This window comes from Acartia tonsa, chromosome 10 (assembly GCF_053477335.1).
Source record: "Acartia tonsa isolate MP-2025a chromosome 10, ASM5347733v1, whole genome shotgun sequence".
Classification (NCBI taxonomy): Eukaryota; Metazoa; Arthropoda; class Copepoda; order Calanoida; family Acartiidae; genus Acartia; species Acartia tonsa.
This window is the reverse complement of record NC_137269.1, coordinates 20,990,763-21,013,059: the sequence shown is the minus strand read 5'-3', so window position 1 is coordinate 21,013,059 and position 22,297 is coordinate 20,990,763. Positions and strand designations below refer to the sequence as shown.

Genomic DNA, 22,297 nt, shown 5'->3' with positions numbered 1-22,297 from the left:
TATAGTTCTTTTCAATAAGAAATACACATATTTAGTGAATATTATCGTTCTACTACTATTTTTAAGCCTTAAAACACACACCTTTACGAATTCTATCAGAAACCTATCCCTCTCTTTTTTGCTTTACGCGGCTGCTCCCGCTTATCCTGCTTGAAGGTAAAAAATGCTTTGAGTACCTATTAAATATTGGTCTATAAGAGACATCATGGTCTAATGTATTTATTCATTATTATTCATGACAATAGTTTCTCTCATTTATTTTTTAGCAAAACTATCTACAGTATGGGCATGTCAGTCCTTAACGGGTAGCGTTCATACTTAGGTTTGTTAGAATTGGTTAATGAATTATAAATGTTTTAATGAGAAGCTATGATTATGATATTTTATTTTATTATTATAATGGTGATTTCTATAACAATTTGGAACGGTTTAGAAACATAGCATTTCTTTAATTACGATTTAAAAGTTACATATGTACATTATACAATGTCTATGATTAATATCGTCCAAAGATTATTTCAATACTACACTGTAGTTCCAAATGTTGTGTTTATGGACGCTATCATCCTTGTTTTATTTATTTGCTCATTCATGCAAAAAGTTTTGTGTAGGAAGATTCGACCAAAAAATGTAAATTGCAGGATGATTCTTAAACTATTAAATATTTATTTGTGGATGCCCATTAGTAATTTTTTTCTATATTTTGTTGGACACATATCTTGACTTGTCTCCAGGGGGGGGCCCTTAATTTGAAGGAAAGGGATAATATAGGCTATGTACGCGATAGGCTATTTAAAAATTTGGCTGAATGAAACCTTTTCAAAAAGCAAAATTTCTCTTTAAATGGTAAACAAAGAAAATTAATAGTTATTTATCGTATCGTATTATAGACAGCTTTCCGGGTATAGTAAATATAAAAATTATAAGAATGATTCCATTTTTTAAGCCCTGAGGGACCGAAGGCCCTGTCTAACAAAATGAATTGTCTATAATACGATACACTACATGACTTTTCAGTATTTCTGAGAACTGGTTCTAATCCAGCGGATATTAATCAGTTTCGAAACCATACTGAATAAACCTTTTTATAATTAAAACAGACTTGTACCATTTTGAAAACAAAGCTCTTTTTATTCATAGAAAAAGAACAAGGAAACCTACAGGTGTTTTTGTTGAGGAAAATATGATGTTTTTGTATCCTTGAATTTATACTCTTCTTTGACATTGACACTGCATTTTATTCAGGAAAGAAGGGGACAATGGGCTGTTTATTACTCCAGTACTGAAAGTTTTATAATAATGTTTTTTATTCATTGGCTTACCAACTTTGGGGACTTATTGATTGAATTTGGATTGGTCGGTTAATTAAGTTGAGTGACCAAACGTTTCAACACTAATTGTAATTTTCCGAAGGTGTAATTTTGTGTATCATCATTGTGGATGTTCATCAATTTATCAGCCATTGTCTTATCCCTTTAGATCCCTGGCAATTTACTATAGCAAATTAAATTGAAAGGGGGAATTTTTAAGTGTAGATATAAAAATACAAGGTAAAATATTTATGTTTTTCTTAGCGCAGATACATTATAACCTTAAAACCAAAAAAGCTATAAAATTGCCCAGGTCCCATTGTAAGCTACATTGTAAAGGAAGACCATATCAGATCAGCGGTTATCGATACAGACAAACATCCTGTTACTTTTATATTAAGTTAATCTAATATACAATACTTTACACTAAATGGATAAAATCCTGTTTTGTATGAACACTATTCCAGAGGTTTTACCATGAACTTGACAGAAATATAAAAAAATATGTCTGAATTTTCCCTGCAATCCAACACAAACTTTTTTTTTGGTTATTTTATGCTCATGGAAAAGCTATCTCTTAAAGAATTTATTTAATAAAAAATACAACTTCAGAGCTTATATTACAATGATACGAGAATAGAAATGAATTAATCTTTACCTCAATTATAATGTGTGAGGTCTCTCTTTGTTAAGTGGTTAATATTAGAGCGAGTCTCCATGCAACAGAAGAAAAATATATGTTATCACCAATTTTCTTTTTACTGAATTCTTATGTTATCCCTGGATATTACTTTTATTGAATTTTTTTTCCTGGAAACTTTAAAAGCTGATTTTTATAGTTAGAAGTAAAAAAATTGGTGTGAAGAGCTTTCCAATGTATTTATTAGTATGCTGCAATCAACACAAAAACACTCTCTGCTTAAAAATGAAATAAGTCGAAGGGAAGATGAGAAAAAGAATGATTTTTGTTTGTATATTTGCTGTCTGCGGTAAAAGTATTGTGTTCCTTCTTGAGTGACATTAATTTATTTTTGAAATATTAATTTTTTTCTGTGCCTGGTTTTTGTTTTCCATAAAGGGCTTATTTATTTTTTACAACCATTTTCACATTTACTTTAAATGATTTCATTTAATGACCTTGTATTTAGAAGTCAAAGTTGTTGGCAATGGTTATGAAATAAGAAAAAATTTATTTTTGAGCAATAAAAAGTCTAATGAAATTTTATTAGTAAATTTTTACTAAGAAAAAACACTTCAAATATGTTTACGACATACAATCAATCTACACTCAAAAAACTGCTGCAAAGATTTTTTTTGTTAAGTCATAAATCTGATCTTTAACTTTTTATGTCTTGTAGCACAGAGTGGAAAACCAAAACTTTTTGCAGGTGCTTGGTTTTACATTTAGTCACTTGTTAATCGTGGTTATAGTAACAATAAGAATTACTATTGATATATGTACAATATGATTATGTACTATTGTAAAAGTAAGTTATATTGAAATATGATTCTCGTATTCATTCGAATCCGGTGGATAGGAACCGGTTCTCATCCATACGAAAAAACTATGTCTAGCACCGTATTATATCCAGCTTTCTACGAATATAAAAATGTACAATCATAAGATTTAAACCAGTTTTTTTAGCCGGTGCCTCCGGCACCTCGGGGCTAAAAAACTAGTTTTAATCTTATAATTGTACATTCTATATCCGCGGAAAGCCGTTTATAATACGATACGAGAAATAACTATTAAGTAATTTTTAAAAGCAAAGCTTTTATACAATATAGGGATGTCCATGAGGTTTCAATTTAGACAATATTATTAATGTCTAATTGTTTTGAAATCTTAAAAGAAAATTCCAGTATTAGAAAGGTATAATCCAGGAGTCGTACCAACTCTAGAGTCGCTAAATCATAAATCTTAGTCTGCACTAATTTTTTGCTAAATCATAAATCTTAGTCTGCACTAATTTTTTTGAAACGTTGTGAGTTTTATAAGGAATTTCAAGATGTATAAAAATTGGCTTCAGTCTACATTACCCCGTCCCGGATTTGAAAAATGTTGTTAAAATTTTTGCCCCCAGCCAAAATATGGTTGATTTATGCATAGAAATGACCCATGCAAAATATTTTTTCTGTAATGCAAAAATTGCGACGGTACAAGCACTGCAAAGTTTTTGAAATCTGCAAAAAACCCTGTTTTTATGGCTTTTTTGGAGCTTTTGTACCATTCCAATTTTAAAGATTTTTACAAAATTTCAATTCAAGTGTGTTGATGTATACCTGAAATTTACCAAAAAAAATGGGGGCAGTCTCAATTATAACATATGAAGGTGTAGCAAGTAATATTCCAAATACAAAATTGTCAAATTGCATACATATATAATAGGATTGGGCCGGATACTTTTTTGGACGGAAACTGGATATCTGGCTGATTTACAATGCTGGATATCCGGGAAATATATGTTATTTGGCCGGATATTCGGTTATTTGGCCGGATATCCGGTTATTTGGCCGGATATCCGGTTATTTGGCCGGATATCCGGTTATTTGGCCGGATATCCGGTAATCCGGCCAGTTATCCGGTTATTCGGCCGATGTTCTTTTATTCGGCTAGATATCCGGTATTTTGCCATTTAACGATTATCTGTCATTAGAAATCAACCGGATATCCGGTATCCAGCCAAAAAAGTATCGGCCCAACCCTATTATATATGTATGCAATTGTTTCTTCTATACAGTAAAGTTTCTGATAGATCCAGGGAATGTTTCAGTTATTACCACTTAGATAAAATTAGAGGATCGACCCTTCTCTAAGGTGCCCAAGAGTCCTTTAGAAGCGTTACCGCTAGAAAGTACTATGGAGAAGCTCTTCTCGTGAAACTTAGATAATTTTTAACATTATCTTTTTATGTGTCATTATTCATTGTTTATCTCTGTTAATTTTGTACTGACCTAATGGAAAGAACTGTCTTAGCTTATAAAAGATGTTCGGTGCTTTCCCTCAAAGTGTCTTTTGATCCCTGATAACCGCTCTCTCCATATATTAACTTGCAAGGGTCCCTTTTTTCAAGGTCGGGAGATGGGGGGGAGGGGAGGTATGTGCTCGACTTGGCACTTGGAAAACTGGCAATAATTTCCATTAAACTTACGTCTTCAATATATCAAAAACGAAAGCTATAAAGCAGAAGTACCGATTGCAGAGTTGCTACACTTTCTAAACCCTTATTGTTACAGGAATCATCAACCAAAGTTTTCAATCAAAAAATTTCAACTTGCTTATATTAAATAAAAGAGCTAACCTTTACGGAGTTCGTTAAGACTCATATTATAGAAAAGATTTGCATTTAATAAGTATTAGAAATAGATGGGACAAAATAGGCCGTTTAATACCAGGAATAAGGTATAACCAACAAGCAAAATAAATCTTAAATAATATTTGGGGGGCAAATGGAGAGGTCGTCAATTTTACGATGTGTTGCCCCCCAACAACAGCTGAAAAACACGTATAGGTTTCGTGATTTTCTTCCGAATTAATTTCGTTATTGGTATGAGCTGGTTTAATACACTAGTCCCAAAAGTTTGAAAATAACCTTTTCTTATTCGTTGACTTCTTTTGGGACTTTCAATAAATTTTGATGGATTGGTTTATTAATTTGAGTGTTCAATCGTTTCTACCACTAATTTTAATCTACAGAAGAGTTAATTTTGTGTATTATTAATGGGGATGTACATCCATTCATTAGCCATAGTCTCATCCATTAGATCCCTCAGTAACATATTATTTCTTGTTATGTAATAAAAATGAAAGTGTTCAAGTTATTATAAGAGTTTGGGTACAGGGATCTAGAGGGATAAGACAATGGCTGATAAATTTATTTGTATATCCCATGATGATACACAATCTGACCCTTTTTTGTTGATTACATAGTGGTTGAAACGTTTGATCACTAAACCTAATGAACCAACCAATTAAAATTCAATAAAAGTCTCCAAAGTTGTTGAGCCAAGAAATAAAAAAATGTTATTATATATCTTCCGGGACTAGTGTATTAAACAGCCCAATGTCCCCTCCCTCCCTAGTTATTATTAGACTTGTGATACACTCTTGTATAGTTCAGGGAGGGAGGGGACATTGAGCTGTTTATTAAATTAGTCCCCAAAGAATTATAACGGTGTTTTCTTACATTTGGGTTAAAACATTGCATTGGGGAAATTCAGTAAATTTTATTTGGTTGATTTATTAAGTTGAGTGTTTAAAAGTTTCAACTTCTAGTTTTAATCTACAGAAGGGATAATTTTTTGCATCATTATTGGGGATGTACATCAATTTATTAGACATTGTCTTATCCCTTTAGATTCTTGAATAACTTTGAATAACTTTGGGTACAGGGATCTAGATAGAAAAGACAATGGCTGATAAATACCCTATGATAATACACAAACTTACCCTTTCTGTTGATTACAATAGGTGGTTAGACCGTCTTATTAAACGAATTAAAATTTCTAACAATCTAAAAAGTTGTTGAGCAAACAAATGAAAAAGTTTTTAAAACTTCGGGGACTAGTGTAATTAACAGCCCATTGTGCTCTGCCTCCCTAGTTATTATTAGACTTTTGGTACTTTCTGGTATAATTCAGAGAGGGAGGGGAAATTTGACTGTTTATTTCACTTGTCCCCAAAGTTTTATAATTGTGTTTCTAATTCATTAGGTTAACAACTTTTGCGAATTTTATTGAACTTTGATTGGTTGGTTTATTAAGTTAAGTTTATAAACGTTTCAACTACTAAGTTTAATCTACAGAAGGGATAGTTTTGTGTATCAAACAAATTTCATACTTATATAATAGAGGTAGGCCGGATACTTTTTTGGCGGGATACTTTTTTGGCCGGATACCGGATATCCAGCCGAATAACCAGATATCCAGCCAAATTACCGGATATTTGCTAGATATCTGGCCAGATGCTGGATATCCGGCATTATAAATCAGCCAGATATCCAGTATCCGTCCAAAAAAGTATCCGGCCCAACCCTATTATATATGTATGCAATTTGACAATTTTGTATTTGGAATATTACTTGCTACACCTTCATATGTTATAATTGAGACTGCCCCCATTTTTTTTGGTAAATTTCAGGTATATATCAACACACTTGAATTGAAATTTTGTTAAAATCTTTAAAATTGGGATGGTACAAAAGCCCCCAAAAAGCCATAAAAACAGGGTTTTTTGCAGATTTCAAAAACTTTGCAGTGCTTGTACCGTCACGATTTTTGCACTACAGAAAAAATATTTTGCATGGGTAATTTTTATGCATAAATCAACCATATTTTGGCTGGGGGCAAAAATTTTAACAAAATTTTTCAAATCCGGGACGGGGTAGTCTACATACAAAGTCATTATAAGGAATATGAAGGGAAAACCCCCTTAACGATTAACAAAATTATCAGTATGTAGGTTAACATTATTAGTTCAGACTTTTTATAGCACTTTACTTTTTAGACTCTAAAACATTGAAACGAATGAGAGATCGTGCTAATACAACTTCACACAGTCTTCCATTCTTCCATTCATTTTAATCTACAGATTTGTTTATCATCGTTGGTGTTGTACACCGATTTATCTGTCACTGTCTTATCCCTTTAGATCCAATGAGAATTTTTAACCTGGCCTTGGTAGAACTTAAATGCCATTCTTTAATTTAAAAAATATAAACTGTACTTTGAAATTAAATACAGAATAAACATTGCATGACTCTACTCAAGTATATTAAAAGGCTGGATATTTCCTATATTACAAAACTTCAGAAGCGCAGCTATTGTTTAACTAACATGTTTTTACCGTCTGATTAATTCAAGTGCGTTAGTCAAACTGACTTTACCTCGTATTTACTGGAATTTCAAAACACTTACTGCAAAAGTGAATTATTTATTGCATGTAATTGCCATATCAATAATAAATGTTAAAGCTCGCAATAAATGCATAAGTTATAAAAATGTTTGTTCTTGTTAGCATAATATGACTCATTATGTCATTGATATAATAACCTGATAATTATATATTAATAATTATTTTTATACTAATGAGATTGATAGAATATTATAGTAATAATACTTATTTACTAAAGTGTTTTAATTGGAGTAAACTTCATATTTTCCTTGTTTAATATATGATTTTAAAAATCAAAATGCTTTAATCAAATAAGATCTCTTACAAACAGTGATTTATGGACTCAACTAATCCAACTAAAATTTCTTTCATAAAGACATATTATTTTGCTCAGGTAATTATATCTTATTAACAGAATTATTTCAAATGATTCTGTTTAGTGTAAGCAGATAGGAAGGTGGCCTTGAATAATAAATTATTATTTTTCAGGAGCACAGCCATAGTTGAGAATGGAGGGGGTATCCTGCGTAATATTAGCTCCTACATTGCTACTTCACACCATGGAGAGGAATACAGGTTGGGTGCACTTTTTACTCGGGGGGGGGGGGGGGGGGGGCGTTTTTATGGCTATGTATAGAAGATCATATGAGCAATTTAACCTTGCTAAAAAAGACAGCATTTTAAAATTTTTTATATTTTTACACAATACCCAGATTTTTCCAGAGCCAACCAAATTTAAGTATTGTCAAATTTTCTATGGTTTGAAATGCATATTTAAACTTTAAATATATTATTTTGACTGAAACAAAGCCTGCAACGCATAATTACTAAGTCATATTTTGTTGAATTAATGATGTACATTCAATATGAAGTTTACCTACCTACCTACTCCCACATAATTGCAGTTTACAATTTTCCACGTCAAGTTTAAACTAAAATTAAGTAAAGATCTTCATTGCAGATATTAATAAAGTTTTCAGGCATGTTCCTTTTCCATTACACTAGTGGCTACACCTATGCCATCTATGGGCTTCGTCCATTGATGGGGGAAGTATGAATTTTCTTCCATTGTACTCCCCCAGTATCCATAAACAGATGAAACATCCCTGTTTTAAAATGTTAATATACAAACCCATCCTTAGAGGATAAGGGGGGTCGTATTTCGCAGCTTTATAAAATGCAGGAAAATGCCAAGTTTCTGACAAGTTTGAAAGGAATGAGTGACTGCAGAATTATTGAGTTGGCTGGGTTTCTAGTCTTTTATTTACATCACCATAACTTTAGAATATTAGTCTTAATAATTAAGAGATTCTAAAGTGTTGGAATATAATCAAACTGCATTAAAATCCACATTAATCTCTACTCATTATAAGATCCTTTCTTAACATAAACTTGGAATTTCACTTAAATCTATAAGTTGTGATGGTATATGGTTTGATTTTTCAATCAGCACCATTAAATATGTGAATTTCGTCGTACCTTACGTCTCACCATAAGGTTACATTTATTATTGGGATTAAATTAGGACACCTGCCACATTGGGCCAGGGTAGATAGTGAGCAAGCTTGGAATTTTACATTACATGCAGCTCATGTTAAAAAATAAGGTAGTTTCTCAACCCTGACTTTTAAAAAGTCAAGAAAAACTTGAAACAACACTTGAATTAAAATGAGAAATATTTCATCACCTGGCTGACTGAAGATAATTATAATGATTAAAAATATTATATTTTATGTTTTTAACAATTCTAAAAGGAATTGATTATGTAACTTTCTAGTTAGCATTAATTATCAAAAATTAGTGTATTCTTTTGGTAAAATATTAACTTCTTGTGTAGGTTTAAAGCACAATTTCAATTCTGATGTAAATTCTATTAATTTTTTTTAAATACTTTGCTTTTCCTTTGATTCTATTTGTCCTTACGTCTAGCTGTATGACCAAAGAACGAATTCTTAAAAGACTATTTTTATATCTTTTTTTGGTAGATTACTGATATTCTAAGATTCTTTAGGAAAATTCTACGTGAAGAAGACTGTCTCCCCTTGTTGTTAAATCAGCTGGGCTCTCCCTCACTCACGATAGTGTCAAACTCTTGCGGCACTTTGTGGAACTTTTCTGCGCGCAATGCCGAAGACCAACGGCTTTTGTGGGAGCTAGGCGCAGTTCCTATGCTTCAGGTACAATTTTTGTCTACATCCTTGTCAAGGAGCACGAACTTATGATGATCATTTAATATATCTTTGAGTTTTATATTTTTAAAAAGATGAAATTTTTTCCAATTTCAGAGCTTGACGAATTCTAAGCATAAGACTATATCCACGTGCAGCCTGGCAGCTCTTAAGAACCTGTACACAGCTAATCCTGCAGGTCAGTCTAAAACCGATAACCTTAAGGTCTTTTTTTATATCCTGACCAAATTTTGATTAACCAGAACCATTTGGATAACAGCTTACAAACAATGAGTTTGGGTATTGATATTTTGTTAAAAGCCTATTTAAAGTAGTAAGATTTTTTATGTAGCTTAAGATCTCAACTACTGAACTGATTGTGAAAACCTTTTTTAGTAAGCTTCACATAGGTCCTGTGATGGTTTTAGGCTATTTCATTGTCAGATTTAAGTAATGGGATGGTTTTAAGCTATTTTTTTAGAGCCACTAGACGCTAGGAGAGTAGTTTAGTTTTAACACAAAGTACAAGTTCATAATAATTTTGGAATATGAATCATATGTTTTAGATACAAACTTCTTTCAATTCTTTATCAACTATTTCCCCTATTAAAATTATGCTCGCCTGGGCAAAACTTTAACCTCCGTTGATTTGGTCTGATTAATTATCCATGGACTGCTGTGAATAAAATGATGCAAAATTTAGTTAAATCCCATAAATCTTTCGTTGTCCCTACATCATGAATCCCCCTCCCCCAGCCCCCATGGGTAATTTCTACATAATTTTTCTTCGATCGACATTATTAAGTTTTCTATGTATGTTTCTTTTGGGATTCTTGGGAAGGATAGATCACTTTCTACCCTCTCACTTAATTGTAACAGTAGATTAATAAGCTGGTAGGTGTATAGGTGTTCTACTGTTCATTTAAATTGAAACTGCCAAAAATTTTGCAAACCTTGATTCAACTTTTGAGGTTTGATTATTTTTCACCTTTTATAAAATTCTGCTATCCACCTATTTCTTTTTGATTAGTATTGATATAATTTGATTGTTTTGATTTCATGAAATATTTTCCTTTAGTCAATAGGTAGTCCCTTTTTATCACTGTTTACTGATTTGCTACGCTTATATGTTAACTATTACCTGATTCAGGTCTGTACATGATGGCCAGTGGAGTGCGGGCAGGTCAGCTGACCGCTAGGAAGGTCAAGAACATGGTGGCTGAACTGGACGAGAAGCTCTCGGATAACGGGGCCGGCCAGGATGTCGAGGACAACGGACAAGATTCTCGCGGCAACAGTGATGAGTCGGGCAGCGAGACAGATGAGAGACAGGTACACTACCTAGCGGTCAATTTTGGAACTAATTTGTGTATTTATTTGGACAAGATCTTAAGAAATCTATCAAAATAAAGATATATAGACAAAAACATCAGATTAAATTACATTCAGAAAACATCTATTTTAGAATACTCCTTACTTATAAAGAACATTTAGAAGTAACCTTATTATAAAGTAGCACTGTATTAATATTGTGCATCATGTGAAAACTAAAAAATGTTTAGGTACTATTACAACAATTTTCTTGAAATTTTAAGCCACACTAGTATAAGTCTTGTTTTCACTGGCTTATATCAGTATAAAAATTGGTTTATGTTATGCTTGGGTTGATTTAAAAATTGTCCTATGAAACAATAAAAAAGGAAACTTGGTACAAAAGTTTTAGTTTACACTTTGCTTTTGTCAATATGTACCGTTACATATTATAGGATGTGTAAGTTGCTGCTTTATTTTACCTTTTCCTTCCAAATTCCTTATGTGAAAATAACTGAAAATAATCGTATTCAGGGGTCTTAGAGCTTTTTTCCCCAACTTTAAAAAAGTACGATAAAAATCATCTTTTGTCATCTTTTAAAAATATTTTTGTTAATTTTTTTATATGAATAGGTATTTCTAAACAAACTAGAACGATGTATGTTTGTCCATCCGTTTGATTCTGTAATGGTTTTAAGCTTTTTTTTTAAATTAATTAAAAAGAAAAGAAATCCCTTTTGCCTGTGGGTGCGAAGCTTCTAGAGGATTGGGTCGAAGCCACTAGTATAGATAATTGAAAACAATATTTATTATTTAGGACGAGGTGATAGCCCCTGGTGGTAATATTCCCCACAGCTACCCCTCCCACTCGCAACAGCGGTCAGACTCGCGTGCCAGCCTTTCCTCTTCAGGTAAAATAATTTTAGCTAAACAAGAACGTTTAAGTCTAATAATCGCGAAACTTTCACTTAAAAATCAGTTTTATTATAGGGATCTTCATGGTTTACTTATTTTTTCCCCAGGAAATAAGGGGGGGGGGGGGATAAATAGACGTTAATTGCTACACGAAATACTTAAAATATTATTTGTTACATCAATTTAATGCTGAATTTATTCAAATAAATCTTTTTCTAGTGCCAAGTGTGACCTCTCACTACAGCGGTCACACCACAGGTGAGCGTGACCACTGCAGTTCTGTGTCACCTGACCACAATGAGAATAAGCAGCAGCAGCTACATTATTCTGGCAGTAACAGCTATACAGCCACTCAGACACAACGTGTTCCCCCACCAGCTTACAGAGGTATTATCAATAGTTTAAAAGATTTTATTCTTTTGTTTCATATTTTAAATTCACAATGATATATCAACTAGATTTAAAAAGATACTCTTTTTATTTATATTTGTCTACCTTTTGAAATTTTGCAACTACTTGTAAACTACATAAGGGGTAATTTGGTTTACTATCACTGTGAATAAATATTAATTTTATGGCCAATGTCTTATCCCTATAGATCCCTAGTTTTACTTGTATCTGATACAAATAATATTTTTTCCTCTTGAAGAAAACAATAAAATTTAGTTTTGTCGATGTCTCTTGTTGTGTACACTAATTATAATAATTCAGGCATGCAAACTGGGCCTTTACCAACATCAACCCCACACGAAGTTGGGATGAGTGGACAACAATACAAAAACTTTATGAAACAACAGTCATACCCTGACCCGAAAACGGGCGTTTACAGCCATGGGGCTTTGGGTTCAACACCCACCACGTCCTCGCTGCACCACATGCACGGGAATACAATGGTGTCCAGTTCAGAGAGAGTGTTGTCTCCAAGTAATTTGACTTTGTCACCTGGAAGCATCCCCTTGGATCTCAGCAAGAAACCTATGGCAACAGGTATTATCATATAATCTCTAAGAAAAAGAGATTGATACACAGTTAAAAGGTTTATAACAGTTTTTTTTATAAAAGTTGGAATGTAATTTATGATTGCTCTTTCGCCCCTTCAAAAAAATGTATTAGAGTTATCTTAATCGATTACAATTTTCCTTTCATAAAACCGTATATTCTTACATACAATATAAAAATTACATATTCGGCCAGTTGGACGGACAGACGGACATAACCTAATTTAAAAACTAAGCTCCTGACAATTTATTTTTAATTTGATTATTATTTAGGGGCGCCAGATTATCACCACATGAATTCTCGGCATCGTCAAGAAGATGCTGAGCCCGGTATTGATGATGAAGAACAGCCAACCAATTATAGCCTAAGGTAGCATTTTAACTCCTACACTTATTCTTTTTTACATGGCCCCATAAAGTTCATTTCGTTTTAAACATGCAATTGTTTATTCGAAAATTTACTGCATTACAAATGTAATTATACAGTTAATTAAAATTTATTAGCTTCCTAATTATTGTTAAAGTTTTTGGCTGTTTTTTATTGAGAATTGTGTTCAGGTTTCAAGAATCTGAAGAACCTGAGTTATTGGCCAGTGCCCATGAACCAGTTACAACCGGTTTAGAATCCCAAACACATGCCAACAATGCCCCTAAAGCGGACACCAACAAGCAGATGCAGCTGTTTGATGACTCCGTCAAGACTTACTACACCGAGGGAACACCACTGGACACTCCGTATAATTTCAGCACGGCTACGTCTCTCTCAGATTTGAGGGGGGAGCCGGCTATTCCCGAGGAAGGGGAGGAAGAGGAAGGAGAGGAGAATATTGAGGAAGAGGAAGGGGAGGAGCTTGAAGAGAATGAGGGGAAGGCTGATGACACCACTGTTAGGTATAAAAAGCTTTATTTTAAGGGAACTTGATAGTTTTAGAGATAGATCGATTATTAATAGAAAAAGTCAAAATATTTTATTTATTTAAATGGCAAAAAGGAATTTAAAATTCTGTATATCATCTCTAGTTCAACTAAAATGTTATGATTTCAAAAAAAGGCATTAAAAATTTTAGTCTTAAAAAGAGATGGTACACAGAATTCCATTTAAAAATAAAAATACTGATTTTGTATTATTTAGGTATGCTGTTGAAGGAACTCCACTAACCTTTTCCAGGGCGGACTCACTGAGTTCCCTTGGATCAGGCGATGAAGATGACAATGGGGGCAAACTAACCGCTATCCCTGAAAGTGGCGAAGAGAAAGGGATGCAGGAGACAGAAGGTTCAAGCCATAAAGAGCAATCATCCCATCCAACAAAAGATAATAGAACAGTGTCATTTAACACAACAAATTACGCGGTAGAAGTAGCTACACCCAGCTCAATGCAGTTAAGCCGTGCCAGCTCAATAGCCAGCCTTGAAAGCTATAACCAAAACTTTACTCCGCTGCGTAGCACCTACACATCCTGTGCCACTTCCAACCGTGCTTCCCCGACAGAATCTGATCTTCCCGACTCTCCTACTCAACCAATGCCACCGGCAAAATTTCCGCCGCCTGTGGCAACGGCTGATAATCCACCCGCCAGACCGCCACTTCCAGCCAGTCACGCCTATAACATGAACATGCCGCCATTCCAAAGGCATCCCCAACAACCAATCCCCCAACCGCCGCTCGCACCCAAGTTTGAGAAGCCAATGTTTAGTGACGGAGTCAAAGCTTTCCAAGAGGAAGGCACTCCACTTAACTTTTCTTGTCGCACTAGCTTATCAGCTCTGACGTTCGATGATCTTGACGATCATCCTGCGCCAGCTGCTGGCAGCCTCCAAGCCACCAGAAGTGGTGTTGTACCTGAAACCAATGTAAACCCCGCTGTGACTGATGCCCAACCAGTAAAAGAGGCATGGACGGAAAACCAAGATTATAATGATACCAAAGATATTACTAACTCAGTAGTTGCTGCTAACAATAATGATAAGAATGACAGCTATGATGACGATGAGGACATTTATGCAGATTCTGAAAGTATTCTAGATCAGATTATCAAAAAAGGAATGCCCACACAAAAATCCGCGAATGCGAGTGGCAGTAAATCTTCCAAATCTAAAATTCCACAGCCAAAATCTAAGCCCTCGCACCCTGTGACCGCCAAGCTGAATGAGTCCCGTGATACTACCTTAAATTCTGATGATTCCTGTAGTTCACTGGATGATTCTGGTGACCTCCTGCAGGCCTGTATTGCTTCAGGTATGATCATTGATAAGAATTACACTTTGTTTAATCGAAAAACTGCCTTGATTTTGTCCTTTATCTGTTATGCTTTTTTGAGCTTTGATACCTACCTAATATTTTTTTCAGTATTTTTACTTGAACAGTTTGTAGGCAATCTTTGTTCATGATTATATTTTTTTAAACATACAAAAACGTAATGCCATTTTAGTAGGTAGTTAAGATGTTGTACTTTTTATATTATGAGTAATATTATATTATGACTTGGTCCTTTTCCATTAATGTGTTCATTTTATTTGTAAAATTAGTGTGAAGTTAGCAAATCTACTATATATGTCTGTCTATCCTTCTGTTTGTAAGTTAGGGCATATCATTTTTATGAATGCAGTTATTAATAGGGGTAACTTTGTTTTAGGTATGCCTGCAATAGAGCGAACCAATACAAGCAGCAGCAGACAACAAAATAGAAATACATCATCCTCTACTCTGACAGGTGTCCCAACAGCTAGAGACAGACCTCGTCAAGGTATGCATTGCACATGCTTCTCCTATATTTCAGTAGCATCTTTTAGAAAAGGGGACATTTTTTCGCAATATTCCGTAAGGTTGGGTAAAAGCTTTCAGTAAAATGCGCTGATTAGGTCAAATTGTTCTTAATTATGACCAAAGCATAGTATACTCCAACGCATAATTAAGAACAGTTTGACCTAATAAGCGCATTTGACTGCTAGCTTGCTCCCAACTTTACGAAATATCGCGAAAAAATCCCCCTTTTATCTTACACTTTTTGATAATTTTCTTTTTTGTTCGGGATTTTTATACAAGAAATTTTTTTTACCAATTTTAGGTGGAAATGAAGTGCTGGGTCCACGTCAAGCTGGGGAAGGAGCCCCCGCAGATTCAATACAACAAAGACAAGTCGGGGCAAGAGGACAACCTGCAGCTACTGCTAATCAAGCAGCATTCAATAACAGACAGCGTCCATCAGCTGCCCCTCAGCCGCCAGAAAGAAAAGGCAGTCATTTATCACATCCTTGTGTAGCTGCCGCGGCTATGGCGGCGGATTTACCGCCTGTTTCGGCAGTTTCTTCCGTTTCTGGAACGGCTAGATTTACCGGGAGGTAAGTTCAAATTAAATATCAACAAAAAGACAGAAAATTATTTTAAAATTGGGAATTTTTGAAACAATCTCGTTATCAAAGTATTCAGTACATTTTCTTTAAAAAATAGCATAGCTGCAAAAGGGTATTAGAAAGTCTATTTTCTATAGTCAAAAACATAAATATCACAGACTAATACACATGATTTACATGAGTTATGACCTCCAGGTAGCTTTCTAAGATGCTAGAATTTTACTAGATCACATTAAAATTTTAATGATGATATACTTTTTTAGTACTGTTAGTTTCGCCCTTTAAAATGTGAATTTTTTAGATACACAACCCCTTCATCTGACTACAGTGAGGACACAACCATCACCTGGAAGGTGGAGGACACCCCAATCAACTTCTCAACGGCCACCAGCCTGTCCGACCTGTCCGTTATTGACCACCAGTCTGGCAGATTTAGTGTGGATAGTGCGGATGGGTTGCTGGAACATAGAAGACATCAAAGAAGGTAAGATTTTGTTTTTCTTCTTCAATTTATTCTGTAGATTAAGTAGAGAGGAGACAGTAAAATATACTGCTACGAAAAGTTTAAAAGCATGTTATCTCATTGATTGGCCTAAAAATGTTGGATACTGTAACTTTTATGATCATGGGAGATGTTCACTAATTTATCGTCTATCACTTTAGATCCACTGATTAATCTTTTATAAATACTTAATGAATAAATAAGTCAACTGTATATCTAATTATCCAGGAGCCTTCCTGCCCCAAGATCTCGTCTAGCCTCCGATAACCCTGCCCCCTATCATCACCAAAGCGGTGTTGACACACCTTCACGGGGCCACGCTATTGGCGGGACAGAAACCCCGGCAGAGTTGGTACAACGGTATGCAACAGAGGACACGCCTGCAGTTTTCAGTAGAAATGATTCTCTCAGTTCTTTGGAGTATGATGATAATGAGAATAAAGGTAATTTTTTAACCAAGTGATTTTTTTTGTAGCGGGTTCGTATCTTATGTCTGTAATGGACTCACTACATCCTATCTGAATAACGTACTGTAAAGTTACACTACGTAATAGTCCTTTCATTATCTTTTCGTTATTGTCTTTTTTTAAATTTAAAATTAATTTTCGTTTGGCACTTTTTAAGTTCAATAACTAGGTAGGTATAGACTTTTCAATATATAAGAATAAAGATATTGCTAATATTATATTTTTCCACCAATTCCAGGTATGCAGTTGGCACGTCCCAGCCAGGAAGGAAGCCAGGACTCAACCCCAGGGGGATCTGGATTTGGAGCTCATTTCAACCCATCCAACCATGGTTTGCCCCCGAGTGGTTTCCAGTCACATTTACCCCGCCCTCTAACTGTGGGACGTTCAGCGAGTTCGGGAAGTTCAACTGGCGCGCCGGAACCACCACCGGTAGCTTCATCTGCTGCCCAAAGTACTGGCAACAAATCTCTGAATCATTCTGATAGCTCTATTGATGACGATGATGATGAAAATCTGCTGGCTGATTGTATTTTCTCCGCAATGCCCAAGTCTAAGTCAGAGCACTTTGATTTGGCCGGAAAGGCGGGCGGAAGGCGTGGCTTGTCTGCTAAGAAATCGCCTCGTCGCGAAAAATCTTTTGAGTATGAGTCATCATCGCCGCGTAGAGTTGGGGGCGGAAGAAGGTCAACTTCCAAAAGCCCGAGGGGATCTAAAATCGTTCCAGGTATGTTTTCACAGAATCAAATGCTCTTGTTAAATCCAACAAACATAGAATAACTGAGACTTATTTCTAATACCTGTTTATAGGAAGCTATATACGAACAATTTTAGCTTTTTAGAAATTTTTTAATGTGTTACACAAAGTGATCTCCATATTGTTTGCAAAAGTAGGTAGGTATTACTTTAGCTTTTTCAAAATTAATCTTTTTTGAACAAGAATAGGTAACTTCTTAACTATAACAAACATGTCTGAGAGCGACTTCGCCACTCTCTCAATAAACTTTTTTATAAAGAACTTTTATAAATATGATGAGACTCCAATGATAATCTTTTTTTGTTTAAAGGAGTTGTAATTCCAGAGCTAAGGCTGAAGCCTCGCACCCCACCAAAGTCTCGACCCAGCAGTGGGGATCTTTCCAACCAAGCTGTTTACCTCACAGATATTGATACAGGAATGATATAATATCAATCAATACAATATTCTTTACTTAATTTTTTATATATTTTTTGTACATTTGATGATAAAGAATTGTTTGAATTTAAAAATCTAACTACCAAAAAAACAAAACGAGTCACATTCATTTTAACTATTGATTATTGCATAAGCATTTAAATATCCGAGTTGAAAAGTAGTTTCACAAAATCTTCAATTGTTGTAAGAAAGTTTGCTAGCAAAATATTAGTTTTGTATTTTTAGAAAATATGCTTTTTGATTTTTAATATTCATTAAAAAAAAGGTGACAAAGATAACACCAAAGCTACCACAGAGGAACAGAAGAAACAAGCTAACTCAGCCGCAATGGAGGTGGCTGATGAACCTGAAGTATTTTCTGCGCGCCATCTTGTAGAGAAAAATAAAACGAACATCGACAACTCTAGCAATCAATCAAGTAAAGAGAAGCCGGCCACAACAATGGCGTTTAAGTTGACAGCAAGTAGGACATCTGAGCTGGAGTCTAATTCTAATTCTGTGAGTAGTGCAGCAGCTGTTAATGACCTGTCTGCTAGAATGGAACACATGGAGGTAACTTTTAATATTCAAATATTATGTAGATCTAAACATTCATTTACAATTTAAACCCTATACTTACAAACTAATACAGGGGATAATATTTTTATTTTCATTATTTTTTATTTAACCCTGAAAGACGGTATTATTTTTGTAGAAAGTGTTTGATGACATTGTCACTTCTCAAGGGATCTTGAGGGATAAGACAATTGCCGATAAATTGATGTACATTCCTAATAATGATATACAAAACTATCCCTTCTGTAGATTACAATAAGCGATAAATGGACACTCAACTTGGTCAACAAACCAACCAATTAAAGTCCCCAAAGTTGTTGAGACAACGAATAAGAAAACGTTATTTTAAAACTTCGGGTATTTTTTTTATTTTATGTTTATCTGCAGATGTTTTCTATAATCAGTACAAAATTTCTTTATATTTCAGGTGACTTCATTGACGTCATTAAGCAGCCTTGGTCACCAGGTAGAGTTGACCAGCTCAGCTATAGCCAGAGAGGCGGGCAGAGTCGTAGCTGCTTTTAATATTTCACAGGTAATTTTTGGTTTTACAGTTGATATCAGATATAATTTATCCCATAAGATGAGATTGAGTAGCTAGGTAACAACGTAACAACTACAACACTAGTGGCTGCATCCTTAGAGGCCTCTAGGGGCACTTGAGGAATTGGAGGTCGGCCCGCCACTTTACATTTTAGTTTTTAAAAGAAAAATTGAGAGGGAGAGTATTTTTTTCCTAGGGCAATTTCTCTTGATATGATGGAGATACCTTCCAGGAAAATAGTTATAAACCTTCACTGAATCTATTGGAAGATTTATTGTAAAGGAGAACCATATCGGTTAAGCGGTTAGTGAGATCCTTTGTTACAAACACGCATATACACCGACAGACATCCTTTTACTTTTAGAAAAAGGATAAGTGTTCAAAATTCATAAACCTAATAGACATTTTTAATATTTTAGGAGATGCCAAGCCTGACCGGAAGCGAGTACAGTGAGAGTTGTCTGAGTATGGTGCAGCCCCCCTCTCTCATGATGGGATCTCTACCAAGTTTATCACAACCACTTCCACCACCAACTTCAAATGCTTCGTTGACAGGGATGTTGTTTTTACAAAATCAAGATTAGTCCATTTTAAGTTGTTACATCATTACTTTTTCTATAAGTTACGAGTTATTAAAATGTTATTGTTCGGATATTTTTTACGTTATAAAAGAATTAACCTATCCCATAATATTAAGTGCTTATGTTTTTTATCTAAAGCTTAATATCTTGAAAATTGCTGGTCCGAATGGGTTGTACTTTTCAGGAAAGCTCTATGAATGTCTTAGTGCTCTTAGGAAATTTTCATAACATCCTTCTCCCTCCCTCGAGTCTAGGGGCAAAGCAACTAGTATTCTATATTCTACTTCTATTAATTTAGCAATTTTGTAAAAAGAAACCTAACCTTAGGGAGTGCGGGTAATAACGCCACTTCAGGAATGGCGGCTATGTCATCGCCTTCCCGCCGTCGTCCCGCCGAGTTCAAGATGGAGTGCAGGCATACTGTCAGCGGCAAGGTCGGGTCTAATGTACCCCTTACTGTTCGCAGAGCTTTAGGTAAGTGTCAAAACTTTAAAGTTTGAAGGGGAAGGTGTGGATTATCACAAATGGTCATTGGGGATTGCTTTGTTTTAATGTCAAAAAAAGGTGGTATTGGAAAATACCACCACCAACTTACACACTTAATAATTTCCAACCACTAAAAAAGTCCCAGCTGACTTTTTGTATAAATACAACTGTACTAGTCTACAGTAAACAATTTCCATGTATGTTAATATTAATGCAGTAATCTTTATAATGCATATAATATGTATTTGTAATCATTATCAATGATTCTTACCAAAAAAAAGATTTCACGGAAAAGGACATTTATTCAAAGATATTTTCCAATTGTACTTTTATATGAAAAAAAAACATTATTTTTGTTGTATCCTAATTCTATTATCCTACATTGTTATATCCTTATGTTACTCTCTGGGTGTTGATGAGGTAAAAAAAAGTATTTTTCAAACTAGAAAAAAAATCAGAGAGCAATTTTTTTCTACATTAAAAGAACTAAGGCTTTTTTAGAAATATATTAGACAACCTTATTTGTTTTAATTAGATTATAGAAATTTGCTTATATCATTTGAGCTAAAAAGCTTCTAATTATCGACTAGTCATGAAATTTTTAATTATTATGATATTTAAATGCTAATTAAAGATAACTTCAGGAAGTGAACAGACACTGAATTATACCCAAAGTTGTATAAACAAGTTCTCTCATTTGTTGGTTTAAACCAGGAGTTTTTCAACTAATAATTGTAATCTACAGAAGGGGTACATTTTGTTGATAATCATTGTGGATATATATCAATAAATCGTCTTATCCCCTAAGATCCCTGCGATTACAAAAATAGATATTAATGACATTCAACTTTTGTGATAGTCCCGTTTTACAAAATTATTATTTTGCTAAAATTCTTAGTTGATTTTTAGGCACACTACACCAGTAGTGTTGTTGTATAATAAATCCTTTGTAATGATGAACGTGTCAATATAATATAAGAGAAGAAAATAATTACTATTTATGTATGGGTTACTACTGCTGCAACAAGGGATAGCAACATTAATCTAAAAATATGAATAGTTTATAATTTATTTGTTATTTTATTATTATTTTATTTTATTCTAATTTTATTATGGTTGTCAATAAAAGAAATATTCTATTTTAAAGGCAACTTTCTTGACACTTTCAGTGGGGAGGGAGGGGGGGCAATTTCTTAAGTTCCCAATAACTTTCAATTGCTTTAAAAGATTTTACTGCCTGGGGCTTAAAACTTCTAAAGCAGCCTAACAAAGGGGTTTATGCTTTTCTAGTAGGCTTAATTTTCCAGTTTTCTTGGAGATATAATTGGCTTCTGAAAGGTCTTGAAAGGAATGTTATGAGCAAGGATGTATAAAGGCAAAAAATGCTATAATAACTTAAAACCACTTTATCATTTGAAATAACTTCTTATAATCTTTAAGAAGGAAACATAAAAGAGAAATTGAAATAGAGCTGTATAGAAATTATTATAAAAATCAGTACAATGATAGGATAGGTAAAAAGCATATGAATTATTATATTCTCTAGAATAAAAGAAATAGGGCCAGTTGACAATGAAACAAATGAATGAAATTTCTGAATATCCTAACCTAACACTGCCTTATCCTGATTTAAAAATGCACTTTGTCTTGATTTCACTGCATTGTCCACCACCACTCAAATTTTCTTTGATGTAAGAAAAGCTTTTGACACGTGAATTCACCTTTGCATGAGTTAAAGTAATATGTAGGGAAGGATCTACAAAGTCTTATATACAAGACCACATTAGAATATATAATGAAATATATTTTCTTAATATATTGATCAGCGCCGTAACTCTATAGCCAAAGAATGTCCGTATTTTTTTGAATGAAAATAAAGAAAACATAAGAGAACTTCCTTAAAACTTGGATTAATATTCTGTTACAGTCTATTGCTCTTTTCTTGTTGCTGAAGTATTTAGAAACAATATTATTCTTGTTTATTTAGAATTATAGGTATTATTTTTTCAATGCTTTCTC

The 22,297-nt window shown here is 34.0% G+C and overlaps 1 protein-coding gene across 2 annotated transcripts in view; it reads left to right on the top strand.

The window, feature by feature from the left end:
- Positions 1 to 22,297, top strand: part of LOC145329626 (uncharacterized) — a 264,384-nt gene that overhangs the window by 235,491 nt on the left and 6,596 nt on the right. For both annotated transcript variants that reach the window (XM_080173938.1, XM_080173939.1), the window contains 20 exons: positions 7,693 to 7,779; positions 9,215 to 9,380; positions 9,489 to 9,570; positions 10,522 to 10,703; positions 11,500 to 11,593; positions 11,817 to 11,984; positions 12,309 to 12,584; positions 12,869 to 12,965; positions 13,154 to 13,486; positions 13,728 to 14,833; positions 15,231 to 15,341; positions 15,663 to 15,936; positions 16,250 to 16,432; positions 16,679 to 16,893; positions 17,156 to 17,644; positions 17,985 to 18,093; positions 18,379 to 18,664; positions 19,095 to 19,202; positions 19,631 to 19,770; positions 20,124 to 20,266. In XM_080173938.1, coding sequence (XP_080030064.1) covers positions 7,693 to 7,779; positions 9,215 to 9,380; positions 9,489 to 9,570; positions 10,522 to 10,703; positions 11,500 to 11,593; positions 11,817 to 11,984; positions 12,309 to 12,584; positions 12,869 to 12,965; positions 13,154 to 13,486; positions 13,728 to 14,833; positions 15,231 to 15,341; positions 15,663 to 15,936; positions 16,250 to 16,432; positions 16,679 to 16,893; positions 17,156 to 17,644; positions 17,985 to 18,093; positions 18,379 to 18,664; positions 19,095 to 19,202; positions 19,631 to 19,770; positions 20,124 to 20,266 — 4,649 coding nt within the window. The remainder of the gene's footprint in view (positions 1 to 7,692; positions 7,780 to 9,214; positions 9,381 to 9,488; positions 9,571 to 10,521; positions 10,704 to 11,499; positions 11,594 to 11,816; positions 11,985 to 12,308; positions 12,585 to 12,868; positions 12,966 to 13,153; positions 13,487 to 13,727; positions 14,834 to 15,230; positions 15,342 to 15,662; positions 15,937 to 16,249; positions 16,433 to 16,678; positions 16,894 to 17,155; positions 17,645 to 17,984; positions 18,094 to 18,378; positions 18,665 to 19,094; positions 19,203 to 19,630; positions 19,771 to 20,123; positions 20,267 to 22,297) is intronic.